This window comes from Oryctolagus cuniculus, chromosome 4 (assembly GCF_964237555.1).
Source record: "Oryctolagus cuniculus chromosome 4, mOryCun1.1, whole genome shotgun sequence".
Lineage (NCBI taxonomy): Eukaryota > Metazoa > Chordata > Mammalia > Lagomorpha > Leporidae > Oryctolagus > Oryctolagus cuniculus.
Window position 1 is genome coordinate 174,213,414 of NC_091435.1, and position 19,100 is coordinate 174,232,513.

The window sequence follows — 19,100 nt, forward strand, 5'->3', positions numbered from 1 at the left end:
GAGCAAGTGAACGCTGAGGGCGGGGCTCGCCGAGACCCAGGAAGTCCTTCCGGCTCCCCCAGTCCTGGTTGGGAGGGTGCTGGGCCTATCCAAGAGCGCTGAGAAAGTCAGGAAGCCCCCCCCGCGTCCCAGAGGTGCCTGCCACGCCCTCACCTGATCTAACAGGAAGTGGGATGCGTCCACTTCCTCCCGTCCATGCAAAGGGAGAAGCGGCTACGCTGCCACTGCTTACTTCTGTAGAGTAGGCAGTCGGAGGGCAGATACTGCAGACAGAGGGGCCGGTACAGCCGCCACCCACCCACCTGCGACACCGGCATCCCTCATGGCGCAGGGTTGCGTCCTGGCTCCTCCACCTCTGATCCGGTTCCCTGCTAATGGCCTGGGAGAGCAGCGGAGGACGGCCCCTGCACCCACCTGGGACAGCAGCGGAGGACGGCCCCTGCACCCACCTGGGAGACCCCGGTGAAGCTCCAACTTTGGCCTGGCTCAGCCCTGGCTGTTGCTGTCACTTGGAGAGTGAAGCGGCGGGTGGAACATCTCTCTCGCCCTCTCTCTATAACTCTAGCTTTCAAACAAATAAATTAAAAACAAGGCTGCAGGTAGTTGACTGGCTCCAGGTTTGGAATATACATTGTTCACTAGGCTGTCGTGAGGAAGGTCTGCGTGACCTGAGCACCTCAGACAGTCTCTCTGCGACGGCACAGCGTGCGTGGGGCAGGAACAAGCCGCTTGTTACTTCCAGAGAAACGTGTGATTAGCCGGGGAGAAGTTAATGTTTTCCTTCCCCTGGCTGACGCTAGCTGAGTGGCGTAAAAGCCAGAACCCCCTAGGTAGCCGCGAGGCAGTTTAACCAGCGTCTCTACTCAGGAGCCGTCTGCGCCGTGCGGCTCGCTGCCTCCCTAACCCAGCCCGAGCTGTTCCAAGGTTGCCTTTGGCGAGGCCCACGGGGAAGTTACACACGGTGGGGACAGGCCTGCCTGTGCTCGAGTGCCGGCACAAGCAATGAAGGACCAGTTGGCTTTTTCTCAGCTGAACGATGGAAGCAGTAATGCCTGGCTCCTTCGGTGGGTAGCGGTGAGGACCCTCGGTAAACAGGCTGGGGGTCCATGCCCCTCGTGGAAGGCCCTCGTGCCTGGGCCCCGGGGCCTGGCCTGGCCTGGGACTTGAGATGAGACGACCGGCCGTGCTTTGTGACATGGCCCCACAGAGTCCCAGGGAAGACAAGAGCAGCCAGCCTCCTCGGCCCCTCTGCAGTGAGTGAGGGGCTTCAGTAGCTGCTGACCGGGCCATTTGCCCAGTCCCAGGCTAGAGACCGCCCTTGTCCCTGGAGTGGCTGGAAAAACAGCTGTCCCGTCCCCTGCACAATTTCCATCCCGAATGCGTCTGGGGTTTTGCAGCTGGCGGAAGCGTGCCCTAAAACCCTTGGCAAAGGCCTCGCGATCTCCCGGGAGCAAAGGTGCTACACAGGTCACTGGTAAGTGCACAGAAAGAGGAACCGTGCCAGAACGGCTTTTGGGGAGAGATAAACTCAACAGTTATCATGTGGACTTAAATCCTCCCTCTGGCAGTTGCTCCATTAGCCCTTGGCTTGGTCCCTTGCCTGTGGCTTCTGCTCAGAGCGGGGCTGAGCCGCCCAGACGTGGTATGCGGTGGGACAGCCCCAGCTGCATTCCCGGGCGAACACTCCTGCCCCTCCAAGTTGCCAGCCTCTTCCCCCGAGGTGTGTTTTCCACCCGTGCTGAAGTCTGCCTCCTCTCTGACTTGTGGCGGCTTGCCTCGTGCCCGGATAGACAGAAAGGACCCGTCGCTCCCTGCGGTGCAGTCCCGGGCAGGCCGGGGCACAGCGATGCCCTGAGTCTCATGAAGATGGGCTTGGCCCTGGCCAGTGCCCAAGGTCGCAACCTTCACATCTGCGCGTGTGTGTCACGGGGGCCTCAGCCGCGAGCTCAGCGGGTGCAGCCCCATCAGCCCGTGTCATGACAAGCAAGCAGGTTTGAGAAGAGGGCTCCTTCTGCCTGTCCGTGTCCTGTTTGTTAACCCCGGAAGCCAGTCAGGGCCGTGGTGAGCGGGGAGCATCCAGTAAGCTAGATGCCAGTGATTCTCAGTACCCGTCGTGGAGAGACGCGTGGTTAGAGACGCGTGATGGAGACGTGTGGGAGAGTCGCGTGGTTAGAGACGCGTGGTGGAGGGTCGTGTTGTGGAGAGACGCGTGGTTAGAGACGCGTGTGGAGAGACGCGTGGTGGAGGGTCGTGTCGTGGAGAGACACGTGGTGGAGACATGTGGGAGAGACACGTGGTTAGAGACACGTGGTGGAGAGACGCGTGGTTAGAGACGCGTGGTTAGAGACGCGTGGTGGAGAGACGCGTGGTGGAGGGTCAGTGCAGTGGGCGGGGAGTCTGCTCTGTGCTCGCAGCCCTGCGTGTTGAAGGATGGCCTAGCGCAGGGTGGAAGACCTCCTTGCCGGCCTCGGGAGCCCGCGGTGCCTGCCCCCGAGGGCGGTCAGTTACTAAGCAGAGCAGGGGGCTCTGTCCAGCCGGTGTGGTTGGACGCCGTGGGCTCCTCCTCTCATCCTGAGCAGATGGGCGGGCGGGCAGCGCGGCAGAGCGCTCCGCGGCTGGGCAGCTGGGCGGCTGGGCGGCTGTGCGGCTCCGCGGCTGGGTGGCTGTGTGGCTGGGCGGCTGGGCGGCTGGGCGGCTGTGTGGCTGTGTGGCTGGGTGGCTGGGTGGCTGTGCGGCTGTGCGGCTGTGTGGCTGTGTGGCTGTGCGGCTGGGCGGCCGTGTGGCCGTGTGGCTGGGCGGCTGTGTGGCCGTGTGGCCGTGTGGCTGGGCGGCTGTGTGGCTGGGCGGCTGGGCGGCTGTGTGGCTGGGCGGCCGTGTGGCCGTGTGGCTGTGTGGCCGTGTGGCTGGGCGGCTGGGCGGCTGTGTGGCTGTGCGGCTCCGCGGCCGTGCGGCTGTGTGGCTGGGTGGCTGTGTGGCTGGGCGGCTGTGTGGCTGGGTGGCTGTGCAGCTGTGCGGCTCCACGGCCGTGTGGCTGTGCGGCTGGGCGGCTGTGCAGCTCCGCAGCTGTGCGGCTGGGTGGCTGTGTGGTTGGGCGGCTGTACGGCCGTGTGGCTGTGCGGCTGGGTGGCTGTGCGGCTGGGTGGCTCCATGGCTGTGTGGCTGGGCGGCTGTGTGGCTGTGTAGCTGTGCAGCTGTGTGGCTGGGCGGCTGTGTGGCTCCGCGGCTGTGTAGCTGGGCGGCCGGGCGGCCGGGTGGCTGTGCGGCTGTGCGCAGCCCCAGCGTGCTCTGTGTCTCTTTCCAGCTTCGCAGTGCAACGTCAGCCTGAAGAAGCACAGGAACCGCAGCCTGCTCAGCTCCTTCTTCTGCTGCTTCCGGGACCACAGTGCGGAGGCCCCTCCGGCCAGCGGCCCCAGCGCGCTGCCGCCCCTGGTGGAGGAGAACGGCGGGCTCCAGAAGGTCAGTGCCGCGGGGGCTGCACCCGGCCCCGCTGCTGGCTGCATCCCTGCCCGTCCCCGGAAGGTGTCCTCGCACACACGCGCACATACAGGCATGCACACACACACGCACACATGCTCACACGCACAGTGCTGACGGGGGGCTGCGCCCAGCCCCGCTGGCGGCCGCATCCCTGCCCGTCCCTGACAGGTGTCCTCGTGCACACGCACACACACACGTAACTGGAGAGCACACTTAGTGGGAGTTATCAGAGTCACTTCACATTTGTATCACATCCTCTTTCAAGAAGTTGATGCGTGAAGTAGAGTTATAGACCCATTGGGGCTGGCACTGGCCTTTGTGGCGTAGCAGGTAAGGCCACCTCCCGAGACGCTGGCATTCTCTACGGACGCCAGTTCGAGTCCTGGCTGCTCCACTTCCCAACCAGCTCCCTGCTAACGCGCCTGGGAAGAGCAGTGGAGGAGGGCCAAGTCTTCGTGCCCTCCGATGGGAGACTTTGTGCCTGGGAGACTCAGATGAAGCGCCAGGCTCCTGGCTTCGGCCTGGCCCAGCCCTGGCCGTGGCGGCCATCTGGTGAGTGAACCGCTGGATGGAAGATCTGTCTCCATCTCTACTCTCTGTAACTCTGACGTTCAAAATAAGGAGCCAGTAGCAGACACACAAATGGAAACCAGGGAGCAAGGCACAGGGAAGAGCTGACCATCAATAGATCTGTAATGCAGTGTAGCTTCCTCGTGGAATAGCAGTCATGTGTTAATAGTCCCTTGTATGTATCAGATTTAAAAATAGAAGTCAGTGGCCGGCGCCGCGGCTCACTAGGCTAATCCTCCACCTTGCGGCGCCGGCACCCCGGGTTCTAGTCCCGGTCGGGGTGCCAGATTCTGTCCCGGTTGCCCCTCTTCCAGGCCAGCTCTCTGCTGTGGCCAGGGAGTGCAGTGGAGGATGGCCCAAGTGCTTGGGCCCTGCACCCCATGGGAGACCAGGAGAAGCACCTGGCTCCTGCCTTTGGATCAGCGCGATGCGCCAGCCGTGGTGGCCATTGGAGGGTGAACCAACGGCAAAGGAAGACCTTTCTGTCTCTCTTTCTCACTGTCCACTTTGCCTGTCAAAAATAAATAAATAAATAAATAAATAAATAAATAGAAGTCAGATCGTCACCACAGGTCAAGAACCAAAATCTCTCCAGGTGCTGATAGACACACCCCAGACAAAGGTGCACAGTGAGCAATGAGATTTATGACGACGAACCCAGTGCAAATGGTGGCAGCACAAACCTGTCAAAAGAGAATTCTGGGTAAAATCCGCTGGAAGAGGCAAAGGGGATTGTTTGCTTTAGGCTGAAGGTAGAGGACAGAAAGGTTAGAACACTTCATGTCCCGAACGCCAGGAGCAGGGCGGGAAGACAGCTGGTCAGGTACGGGAGAAGCGGGGAGTGCTGCACGTGGTTAGCAAAGAAGTGCAGGCCAAGACCACGGCACCTTGGCCGCCAGTCACATCACCAAACCCTCCTGCAGGCGATGTTTGGATTTAGCTCGGGGTGGCAGGGGCAGGTGAGGGTGCCGGGTGGTCGTGGGTAAGAGTGCGGCTTGGGTACAGCTCCGCTGGTGACCGTTTGGCCACCTGACCTCCACTGCTGTTTTGTTTTGGTTATTCAGTGCCATACTTGTACACTGTTACGGGGCACATCAGTTTTCAACAAGTGTACCCAGCATAAGCTGACCCAGCAATAATTCCTTACACCTTAAACCTGTCTCTGGCTGTCAGTCAGGCCGGTCCACTTTATGGACGAAACTGGGCAGCACCGGGCCTGGCGTTGTGGCACAGGGGGTGGACTGCTGCTCGAGACGACAGCATCCGACCCTGGAGAGCTGGCTGGGTCCTGGCCGCACTGCTTCCCACCCACTCCTGGGGAGGCAGCGGAAGACGGCCCAGTGCCTGGCCTCTGCCACCCCGCTGGGGGACCAGAGAGCTCCAGGATGGTGCCAGCCTGGCTGGGGCGGCCATTTGGAGAGTGAAGCAGCAGATGGAAGACCTCTGGCTCTCTGCCTTTGAAATAAACAAATCGACAAATCCTTTTTTTAATTATGAAGTGCAAAGACTTAGCTGTAAGATGTTACAAACCTGTAAGTAACCTGGCGTACAACAGCAGGTGGTTTATTAAAAGGTCTGCAGAGCTGCCAGCGCTGTGGCACAGCGGGTTAATCCTCCACCTGAAGCGCCGGCATCCCATAGGGGCGCTGGTTCAAGTCCAGGCTGCTCCTCTTCCAATCCAGCTCTCTGCCGTGGCCTGGGATGGCAGTGGAGGATGGCTCAGGTCCTTGTACCTGAGGTCCTTGTCTCCTTGTGGGAGACCTGGAAGAAGCTCCTGGCTCCTGGCTTTGGATCGGCGCAGCTCCAGCTGCTGCGGCCATTTGGGGAGTGAACCAGCAGGTGGAAAACTCTCTCTCTCTCGCCCTCTCACTCTCGGTAACTGTGCCTCTCAAATAAATAAATCTTTAATAAAGAAGATGAAATAAAAGGATTGCAGAATCACCATACCGTCAAGTGGCCATTAAAGTGACATGTTTAGAGTCAGGTCACAACTAACACGGAGAGGGAGAGACGTTCAGAGTGCACCATTTAGTGAAAAGTAATACGATAAGGTTGGTATATTCAAAGTATTTATAGAGTCACATAGACACAGACAGTTGGAAGGCTGTATGTGTGGCGAAATGTGAAGAGGTGGAGTTGTGTGCAGGATTTTCCTCTCTCCTCCGTGCCCTTCCACAGTGTTCATAAGTCAGTTTGCATTTATGAAGGGTGCACTCACTTCACGTCCGTGTGGACGTCCGTGTGGTGCAAGGAGCTGCACTCGGGGGAGGGGCCTGGGCACGTGGGTGACAGCAGAAAGTCCTCTCTGAGCCCAGCAGGGAGACACGAGAGTGCTCGGTGTCAGTCCTGGCTCTGACTCTTTTTGTTTTGTTTTTATTTTGACAGGCAGAGTTAGTGAGACAGACAGAGAGAAAGGTCTTCCTTCCGTTGGTTCACCCCCCAAACGGCTGCTACGGCTGGCGCTGCGCCGATCCGAAGCCAGGAGCCAGGTGCTTCTCCTGGTCTCCCATGGTGTGCAGGGCCCAAGCACTTCGGCCATCATCCACTGCCTTCCTGAGCCACAGCAGAGAGCTGGCCTGGAAGAGGGGCAACCGGGACAGAATCTGGCACCCTGACCGGGACTAGAACCCGGTGTGCCGGCGCCGCAAAGCGGAGGATTAGCCTAGTGAGCCGCGGCGCCGGCACCAGCTCTGACTCTTGAATCCGGCATCCGTCAGCGCAGACCCTGGAAGGCAGTGAGGATGGTGCAGGTGCGGTGGTGCCCGGCCAGATGGCGTAAGAATCTGGAGAGTGAACTCACAGATGGCACCTTCTCTCTCTGTCTCACTAGAGCGCGCGCTCACTCTCCCACACTGCCTCAACATCTAAAAATTATTTTTTAGTTTGCAAAACAGAAACTTCCTTTTTGAAAACCCAGGTGGGTCTGCTGCAGAGCCGGGCCAGGCTCGGGGCACCGCCTGCTCTGCAGAAGCAGAGAGAGGCCAGCGCTTGCCTCCCGCAAGTCCAGGGACAGAGACCTGAGGTGCGTCCTGGGAAGCCAGGCAGCCAGCGAGAGCCCGTGGGCCCCTGGGAAGGGCCCGTACCGCCCCCGTGGAGTGTGTGCTGGCTGCGTGGCTGTCAGTTCTTTCTTTTTCTTTCTTTCTTTTTTTATGTGTGTATTTGAAAGGCAGCGTTAGAGAGCTTCCATCCACTGGTTCACTCCCCAGATGACCACAATGGCCAGGCCAAAGCCAGGAGCCAGGAGCTTCTTCCGGATAGGTGGCAAGAGCCCAAGGACTGAGCCGCCAGCTGCTGCCTTCCCAGGCGCATCAGCAGGGCGCTGGATGGGAAGTGGAGCAGCCGGGACGCGAACCAGCACTCGCAGGGGACGCGGGCACTGAGGGTGGCCCGGCTTTCAGTTCTCATGCCCTGGAAGGGCCGGCAGCACAGGGCTTTCTTCGTCTGCTTTGTCAGCTGGGGCTCTGCTGGGCCACGCACGCTGCACGCCCTGGAGACCCCGAGCGGAACGCGCAGGCTCAGCAGGGAAAACCCCTGAGAGGGCAGCCCTGTAGGAAGAGCCGGAGCTCAGCAGGTCACCGGGAAGTGAGCGGAAGGGGAAGGCGACTCCTGGAACTGAGAGAAACCGAAGGCCTGGCTCCTGGATATAAACGTGGAGCAGACGAACCAAGTGCAGGAGAAGGCGGGCCCTTCTGGGGAGCACGGTCCAGGCTCAGCGGAAGCCACAGTCCAGACGAGGGGGCGGGAGCCGCCGGAGACCTCACGCGCGGTGGAGGGCTCCAGAGGAGAGGACCCTGGAAGGAATTTCTCTTGAGCTGAAGACGTGTGACTGTGCAGACTGAGAGGGGTCCCGCGGCCCCGCAGGCAGCACAGGCCCGGGTGTGCTGTTGGAGAGAACGTTCTAGAAGCTTCCAGAAGAAATGACCGTCAAAGAAAATGGTCATACCAGTGTCAGACTTCTCACCATCAACACTAAAAGCCAGAGACAGAGAAAAAAGTTAACTGCTGTGAGATAAGTATTCAGCCCTGCGCTCTTCAAGTGACCACGGGGCACAACCTGTGGGGGACCAGCACACTGTCATACATGAGGGGGAGCACATGACCACGGGGCACTTACCTGTGGGGGACCAGCACACTGTCATACATGGGGGGGAACACATGACCACGGGGCACTTACCTGTGGGGGACCAGCACACTGTCATACATGAGGGGGAGCACATGACCACGGGGCACTTACCTGTGGGGGACCAGCACACTGTCATACACGGGGGTGCACATGACCACGGGGCACTTACCTGTGGGGGCCAGCACACTGTCATACACGGGGGAGCACATGACCACGGGGCACTTACCTGTGGGGGACCAGCACACTGTCATACATGAGGGGGAGCACATGACCACGGGGCACTTACCTGTGGGGGACCAGCACACTGTCATACATAAGGGGGGCACATGACCACGGGGCACTTACCTGTGGGGGACCAGCACACTGTCATACATGAGGGGACACGTGACCACGGGGCACTTACCTGTGGGGGACCAGCACACTGTCATACATGAGGGGGAGCACATGACCACGGGGCACTTACCTGTGGGGGGCCAGCACACTGTCATACATGAGGGGGCACATGACCACGGGGCACTACCTGTGGGGGACCAGCACACTGTCATACATGAGGGGACACGTGACCACGGGGCACTTACCTGTGGGGGCCAGCACACTGTCATACATGGGGGGAGCACATGACCACGGGGCACTTACCTGTGGGGGACCAGCACACTGTCATACATGAGGGGGACACGTGACCACGGGGCACTTACCTGTGGGGGACCAGCACACTGTCATACATGAGGGGAGCACATGACCACGGGGCACAACCTGTGGGGGACCAGCACACTGTCATACATGAGGGGGCACATGACCACGGGGCACGACCTGTGGGAGACCAGCACACTGTCATACATGGGGGGGAGCACATGACCACGGGGCACTTACCTGTGGGGGGCCAGCACACTGTCATACATGGGGGAGCACATGACCACGGGGCACGTACCTGTGGGGGACCAGCACACTGTCATACACGGGGGAGCACATGACCACGGGGCACTTACCTGTGGGGGGACCAGCACACTGTCATACACGGGGGAGCACATGACCACGGGGCACTTACCTGTGGGGGACCAGCACACTGTCATACATGAGGGGGAGCACATGACCACGGGGCACTTACCTGTGGGAGACCAGCACACTGTCATACATGGGGGGGAGCACATGACCACGGGGCACTTACCTGTGAGGGACCAGCACACTGTCATACATGAGGGGGAGCACATGACCACGGGGCACTTACCTGTGGGGGACCAGCACACTGTCATACATGGGGGGGAGCACATGACCACGGGGCACTTCCTGTGGGGGACCAGCACACTGTCATACATGGGAGGAGCACATGACCACGGGGCACTTACCTGTGGGGGCCAGCACACTGTCAAACATGAGGGGGAGCACATGACCACGGGGCACTTACCTGTGGGGGACCAGCACACTGTCATACATGAGGGGGAGCACATGACCACGGGGCACTTACCTGTGGGGGACCAGCACACTGTCATACATTAGGGGGGCACATGACCACGGGGCACTTACCTGTGGGGGACCAGCACACTGTCATACATGAGGGGACACGTGACCACGGGGCACTTACCTGTGGGGGACCAGCACACTGTCATACATGAGGGGGAGCACATGACCACGGGGCACTTACCTGTGGGGGGCCAGCACACTGTCATACATGAGGGGGCACATGACCACGGGGCACTACCTGTGGGGGACCAGCACACTGTCATACATGAGGGGGAGCACATGACCACGGGGCACTTACCTGTGGGGGCCAGCACACTGTCATACATGGGGGGAGCACATGACCACGGGGCACTTACCTGTGGGGGACCAGCACACTGTCATACATGAGGGGGACACGTGACCACGGGGCACTTACCTGTGGGGGACCAGCACACTGTCATACATGAGGGGAGCACATGACCACGGGGCACAACCTGTGGGGGACCAGCACACTGTCATACATGAGGGGGCACATGACCACGGGGCACGACCTGTGGGAGACCAGCACACTGTCATACATGGGGGGGAGCACATGACCACGGGGCACTTACCTGTGGGGGGCCAGCACACTGTCATACATGGGGGAGCACATGACCACGGGGCACGTACCTGTGGGGGACCAGCACACTGTCATACACGGGGGAGCACATGACCACGGGGCACTTACCTGTGGGGGGACCAGCACACTGTCATACACGGGGGAGCACATGACCACGGGGCACTTACCTGTGGGGGACCAGCACACTGTCATACATGAGGGGGAGCACATGACCACGGGGCACTTACCTGTGGGAGACCAGCACACTGTCATACATGGGGGGGAGCACATGACCACGGGGCACTTACCTGTGAGGGACCAGCACACTGTCATACATGAGGGGGAGCACATGACCACGGGGCACTTACCTGTGGGGGACCAGCACACTGTCATACATGGGGGGGAGCACATGACCACGGGGCACTTCCTGTGGGGGACCAGCACACTGTCATACATGGGAGGAGCACATGACCACGGGGCACTTACCTGTGGGGGCCAGCACACTGTCAAACATGAGGGGGAGCACATGACCACGGGGCACTTACCTGTGGGGGACCAGCACACTGTCATACATGAGGGGGAGCACATGACCACGGGGCACTTACCTGTGGGGGCCAGCACACTTCATACATGAGGGGGAGCACATGACCACGGGGCACTTACCTGTGGGGGACCAGCACACTGTCATACATGAGGGGGAGCACATGACCACGGGGCACTTACCTGTGGGGGGACCAGCACACTGTCATACACGGGGGAGCACATGACCACGGGGCACTTACCTGTGGGGGACCAGCACACTGTCATACATGAGGGGGAGCACATGACCACGGGGCACTTACCTGTGGGGGACCAGCACACTGTCATACATGAGGGGGAGCACATGACCACGGGGCACGTACCTGTGGGGGAACAGCACACTGTCATACATGGGGGGGAGCACATGACCACGGGGCACTTACCTGTGGGGGGCCAGCACACTGTCATACATGAGGGGGAGCACATGACCACGGGGCACTTACCTGTGGGGGCCAGCACACTGTCATACATGAGGGGGAGCACATGACCACGGGGCACTCACCTGTGGGGGACCAGCACACTGTCATACATGAGGGGACACATGACCACGGGGCACTTACCTGTGGGGGACCAGCACACTGTCATACATGAGGGGGAGCACATGACCACGGGGCACTCACCTGTGGGGGACCAGCACACTGTCATACATGAGGGGGAGCACATGACCACGGGGCACTTACCTGTGGGGGACCAGCACACTGTCATACATGAGGGGAGCACATGACCACGGGGCACTTACCTGTGGGGGACCAGCACACTGTCATACATGAGGGGGGAGCACATGACCACGGGGCACAACCTGTGGGGGACCAGCACACTGTCATACACGGGGGTGCACATGACCACGGGGCACTTACCTGTGGGGGGCCAGCACACTGTCATACATGAGGGGACACGTGACCACGGGGCACTTACCTGTGGGGGCCAGCACACTGTCATACATGAGGGGGAGCACATGACCACGGGGCACTTACCTGTGGGGGACCAGCACACTGTCATACATGAGGGGGAGCACATGACCACGGGGCACTTACCTGTGAGGGACCAGCACACTGTCATACATGAGGGGGAGCACATGACCACGGGGCACTTACCTGTGGGGGACCAGCACACTGTCATACACGGGGGAGCACATGACCACGGGGCACTTACCTGTGGGGGACCAGCACACTGTCATACATGAGGGGGAGCACATGACCACGGGGCACTTACCTGTGGGGGCCAGCACACTGTCATACATGGGGGAGCACATGACCACGGGGCACTTACCTGTGAGGGACCAGCACACTGTCATACATGAGGGGGAGCACATGACCACGGGGCACTTACCTGTGGGGGGACCAGCACACTGTCATACACGGGGGAGCACATGACCACGGGGCACTTACCTGTGGGGGACCAGCACACTGTCATACATGAGGGGGAGCACATGACCACGGGGCACTTACCTGTGGGAGACCAGCACACTGTCATACATGGGGGGGAGCACATGACCACGGGGCACTTACCTGTGAGGGACCAGCACACTGTCATACATGAGGGGGAGCACATGACCACGGGGCACTTACCTGTGGGGGACCAGCACACTGTCATACATGGGGGGGAGCACATGACCACGGGGCACTTCCTGTGGGGGACCAGCACACTGTCATACATGGGAGGAGCACATGACCACGGGGCACTTACCTGTGGGGGCCAGCACACTGTCAAACATGAGGGGGAGCACATGACCACGGGGCACTTACCTGTGGGGGACCAGCACACTGTCATACATGAGGGGGAGCACATGACCACGGGGCACTTACCTGTGGGGGCCAGCACACTTCATACATGAGGGGGAGCACATGACCACGGGGCACTTAACTGTGGGGGACCAGCACACTGTCATACACGGGGGAGCACATGACCACGGGGCACTTACCTGTGGGGGACCAGCACACTGTCATACATGAGGGGGACACATGACCACGGGGCACTTACCTGTGGGGGGGCCAGCACACTGTCATACATGAGGGGACACGTGACCACGGGGCACTTACCTGTGGGGGCCAGCACACTGTCATACATGAGGGGGAGCACATGACCACGGGGCACTTACCTGTGGGGGACCAGCACACTGTCATACATGAGGGGGAGCACATGACCACGGGGCACTTACCTGTGGGGGCCAGCACACTTCATACATGAGGGGGAGCACATGACCACGGGTCACTTACCTGTGGGGGACCAGCACACTGTCATACACGGGGGAGCACATGACCACGGGGCACTTACCTGTGGGGGACCAGCACACTGTCATACATGAGGGGGAGCACATGACCACGGGGCACTTACCTGTGGGGGCCAGCACACTGTCATACATGGGGGAGCACATGACCACGGGGCACTTACCTGTGAGGGACCAGCACACTGTCATACATGAGGGGGACACATGACCACAGGGCACTTACCTGTGGGGGGACCAGCACACTGTCATACACGGGGGAGCACAAGACCACGGGGCACTTACCTGTGGGGGACCAGCACACTGTCATACATGAGGGGGAGCACATGACCACGGGGCACTTACCTGTGGGAGACAGCACACTGTCATACATGGGGGGGAGCACATGACCACGGGGCACTTACCTGTGGGGGACCAGCACACTGTCATACATGAGGGGGAGCACATGACCACGGGGCACTTACCTGTGGGGGACCAAAACACTGTCATACATGAGGGGGAGCACATGACCACGGGGCACTTACCTGTGGGGGACCAGCACACTGTCATACATGGGGGGAGCACATGACCACGGGGCACTTACCTGTGGGGGACCAGCACACTGTCATACATGGGAGGAGCACATGACCACGGGGCACGTACCTGTGGGGGACCAGCACACTGTCATACATGAGGGGGAGCACATGACCACGGGGCACTTACCTGTGGGGGGACCAGCACACTGTCATACATGAGGGGGAGCACATGACCACGGGGCACTTACCTGTGGGGGACCAGCACACTGTCATACATGAGGGGACACATGACCACGGGGCACTTACCTGTGGGGGGCCAGCACACTGTCATACATGAGGGGGAGCACATGACCACGGGGCACTTACCTGTGGGGGACCAGCACACTGTCATACATGAGGGGGAGCACATGACCACGGGGCACTTACCTGTGGGGGACCAGCACACTGTCATACATGAGGGGGGCACATGACCACGGGGCACTTACCTGTGGGGGGCCAGCACACTGTCATACATGAGGGGGAGCACATGACCACGGGGCACTTACCTGTGGGGAGACCAGAACACTGTCATACACGGGGGAGCACATGACCACGGGGCACGTACCTGTGGGGAGACCAGCACACTGTCATACATTAGGGGGAGCACATGACCACGGGGCACTTACCTGTGGGGGACCAGCACACTGTCATACATGAGGGGGAGCACATGACCACGGGGCACTTACCTGTGGGAGACCAGCACACTGTCATACATGGGGGGGAGCACATGACCACGGGGCACTTACCTGTGGGGGACCAGCACACTGTCATACATGAGGGGGAGCACATGACCACGGGGCACTTACCTGTGGGGGACCAGCACACTGTCATACATGGGGGGAGCACATGACCACGGGGCACTTACCTGTGGGGGACCAGCACACTGTCATACATGAGGGGGGGCACATGACCACGGGGCACTTACCTGTGGGGGACCAGCACACTGTCATACATGGGGGGGAGCACATGACCACGGGGCACTTACCCGTGGGGGACCAGCACACTGTCATACATGAGGGGGAGCACATGACCACGGGGCACTTACCTGTGGGGGACCAGCACACTGTCATACATGAGGGGGAGCACATGACCACGGGGCACTTACCTGTGGGAGACCAGCACACTGTCATACATGGGGGGGAGCACATGACCACGGGGCACTTACCTGTGGGGGACCAGCACACTGTCATACATGAGGGGGAGCACATGACCACGGGGCACTTACCTGTGGGGGACCAGCACACTGTCATACATGGGGGGAGCACATGACCACGGGGCACTTACCTGTGGGGGACCAGCACACTGTCATACATGAGGGGGGGCACATGACCACGGGGCACTTACCTGTGGGGGACCAGCACACTGTCATACATGGGGGGGAGCACATGACCACGGGGCACTTACCTGTGGGGGACCAGCACACTGTCATACATGGGGGGGAGCACATGACCACGGGGCACTTACCTGTGGGGGACCAGCACACTGTCATACATGGGGGGGAGCACATGACCACGGGGCACTTACCTGTGGGGGACCAGCACACTGTCATACATGAGGGGACACATGACCACGGGGCACTTACCTGTGGGGGGCCAGCACACTGTCACACACGGGGGAGCACATGACCACGGGGAACTTACCTGTGGTGGCCAGCACACTGTCATACATGGGGGAGCACATGACCACGGGGCACTTACCTGTGAGGGACCAGCACACTGTCATACATGAGGGGACACATGACCACGGGGCACTTACCTGTGGGGGGACCAGCACACTGTCATACATGAGGGGGAGCACATGACCACGGGGCACGTACCTGTGGGGGGCCAGCACACTGTCATACATGAGGGGGAGCACATGACCACGGGGCACGTACCTGTGGGGGCCAGCACACTGTCATACATGGGGGGGAGCACATGACCACGGGGCACTTACCTGTGGGGGACCAGCACACTGTCATACATGAGGGGGAGCACATGACCACGGGGCACGTACCTGTGGGGGACCAGCACACTGTCATACACGGGGGAGCACATGACCACGGGGCACTTACCTGTGGGGGACCAGCACACTGTCATACATGAGGGGGAGCACATGACCACGGGGCACTTACCTGTGAGGGACCAGCACACTGTCATACATGAGGGGGAGCACATGACCACGGGGCACGTACCTGTGGGGGACCAGCACACTGTCATACACGGGGGAGCACATGACCACGGGGCACTTACCTGTGGGGGACCAGCACACTGTCATACATGAGGGGGAGCACATGACCACGGGGCACTTACCTGTGGGAGACCAGCACACTGTCATACATGGGGGGGAGCACATGCCCACGGGGCACTTACCTGTGAGGGACCAGCACACTGTCATACATGAGGGGGAGCACATGACCACGGGGCACTTACCTGTGGGGGACCAGCACACTGTCATACATGGGGGGGAACACATGACCACGGGGCACGTACCTGTGGGGGACCAGCACACTGTCATACATGAGGGGGAGCACATGACCACGGGGCACGTACCTGTGGGGGACCAGCACACTGTCATACACGGGGGAGCACATGACCACGGGGCACTTACCTGTGGGGGACCAGCACACTGTCATACATGAGGGGGAGCACATGACCACGGGGCACTTACCTGTGGGAGACCAGCACACTGTCATACATGGGGGGGAGCACATGCCCACGGGGCACTTACCTGTGAGGGACCAGCACACTGTCATACATGAGGGGGAGCACATGACCACGGGGCACTTACCTGTGGGGGACCAGCACACTGTCATACATGGGGGGGAACACATGACCACGGGGCACTTACCTGTGGGGGACCAGCACACTGTCATACATGGGGGGGAGCACATGACCACGGGGCACTTACCTGTGGGGGACCAGCACACTGTCATACATGAGGGGGAGCACATGACCACGGGGCACTTACCTGTGGGGGGACCAGCACACTGTCATACATGGGGGGAGCACATGACCACGGGGCACTTACCTGTGGGGGACCAGCACACTGTCATACATGAGGGGGCACATGACCACGGGGCACTTACCTGTGGGGGACCAGCACACTGTCATACATGAGGGGACACATGACCACGGGGCACTTACCTGTGGGGGACCAGCACACTGTCATACACGGGGGTGCACATGACCACGGGGCACTTACCTGTGGGGGGCCAGCACACTGTCATACATGAGGGGACACGTGACCACGGGGCACTTACCTGTGGGGGCCAGCACACTGTCATACATGGGGGGGAGCACATGACCACGGGGCACTTACCTGTGGGGGACCAGCACACTGTCATACATGAGGGGGAGCACATGACCACGGGGCACGTACCTGTGGGGGCCAGCACACTTCATACATGAGGGGGAGCACATGACCACGGGGCACTTACCTGTGGGGGACCAGCACACTGTCATACATGAGGGGGAGCACATGACCACGGGGCACTTACCTGTGGGGGACCAGCACACTGTCATACATGAGGGGGAGCACATGACCACGGGGCACTTACCTGTGGGGGCCAGCACACTGTCATACATGGGGGAGCACATGACCACGGGGCACTTACCTGTGAGGGACCAGCACACTGTCATACATGAGGGGGCACATGACCACGGGGCACTTACCTGTGGGGGGACCAGCACACTGTCATACACGGGGGAGCACATGACCACGGGGCACTTACCTGTGGGGGACCAGCACACTGTCATACATGAGGGGGAGCACATGACCACGGGGCACTTACCTGTGGGGGGACCAGCACACTGTCATACATGGGGGGGAGCACATGACCACGGGGCACTTACCTGTGGGGGACCAGCACACTGTCATACATGGGGGGAGCACATGACCACGGGGCACTTACCTGTGGGGGACCAGCACACTGTCATACATGAGGGGACACATGACCACGGGGCACTTACCTGTGGGGGGACCAGCACACTGTCATACATGAGGGGGAGCACATGACCACGGGGCACTTACCTGTGGGGGACCAGCACACTGTCATACATGAGGGGGCACATGACCACGGGGCACTTACCTGTGGGGGACCAGCACACTGTCATACATGAGGGGACACATGACCACGGGGCACTTACCTGTGGGGGGACCAGCACACTGTCATACATGAGGGGGAGCACATGACCACGGGGCACTTACCTGTGGGGGACCAGCACACTGTCATACATGAGGGGGAGCACATGACCACGGGGCAGTTACCTGTGGGGGACCAGCACACTGTCATAGATGAGGGGGAGCACATGACCACGGGGCACTTACCTGTGGGGGACCAGCACACTGTCATACATGAGGGGGAGCACATGACCACGGGGCACGTACCTGTGGGGGACCAGCACACTGTCATACACGGGGGAGCACATGACCACGGGGCACTTACCTGTGGGGGACCAGCACACTGTCATACATGAGGGGGAGCACATGACCACGGGGCACTTACCTGTGAGGGACCAGCACACTGTCATACATGAGGGGGAGCACATGACCACGGGGCACTTACCTGTGGGGGCCAGCACACTGTCATACATGAGGCGACACATGACCACGGGGCACTTACCTGTGGGGGACCAGCACACTGTCATACATGAGGGGGAGCACATGACCACGGGGCACGTACCTGTGGGGGACCAGCACACTGTCATACACGGGGGAGCACATGACCACGGGGCACTTACCTGTGGGGGACCAGCACACTGTCATACATGAGGGGGAGCACATGACCACGGGGCACTTACCTGTGGGAGACCAGCACACTGTCATACATGGGGGGGAGCACATGCCCACGGGGCACTTACCTGTGAGGGACCAGCACACTGTCATACATGAGGGGGAGCACATGACCACGGGGCACTTACCTGTGGGGGACCAGCACACTGTCATACATGGGGGGGAACACATGACCACGGGGCACTTACCTGTGGGGGACCAGCACACTGTCATACATGGGGGGGAGCACATGACCACGGGGCACTTACCTGTGGGGGACCAGCACACTGTCATACATGAGGGGGAGCACATGACCACGGGGCACTTACCTGTGGGGGACCAGCACACTGTCATACATGGGGGGAGCACATGACCACGGGGCACTTACCTGTGGGGGACCAGCACACTGTCATACATGAGGGGGCACATGACCACGGGGCACTTACCTGTGGGGGACCAGCACACTGTCATACATGAGGGGACACATGACCACGGGGCACTTACCTGTGGGGGACCAGCACACTGTCATACACGGGGGAGCACATGACCACGGGGCACTTACCTGTGGGGGGCCAGCACACTGTCATACATGAGGGGACACGTGACCACGGGGCACTTACCTGTGGGGGCCAGCACACTGTCATACATGGGGGGGAGCACATGACCACGGGGCACTTACCTGTGGGGGACCAGCACACTGTCATACATGAGGGGGAGCACATGACCACGGGGCACTTACCTGTGGGGGCCAGCACACTTCATACATGAGGGGGAGCACATGACCAC

At 60.5% G+C, this 19,100-nt stretch overlaps 1 protein-coding gene across 2 annotated transcripts in view; it reads left to right on the plus strand.

Moving 5' to 3' along the window:
• CTDSPL (CTD small phosphatase like) overlaps positions 1-19,100 on the plus strand; it is a 164,324-nt gene that overhangs the window by 113,986 nt on the left and 31,238 nt on the right. For both annotated transcript variants that reach the window (XM_051829256.2, XM_051829257.2), the window contains exon 2: positions 3,302-3,456. In XM_051829256.2, the coding sequence (XP_051685216.1) occupies positions 3,302-3,456 (155 nt within the window). The remainder of the gene's footprint in view (positions 1-3,301; positions 3,457-19,100) is intronic.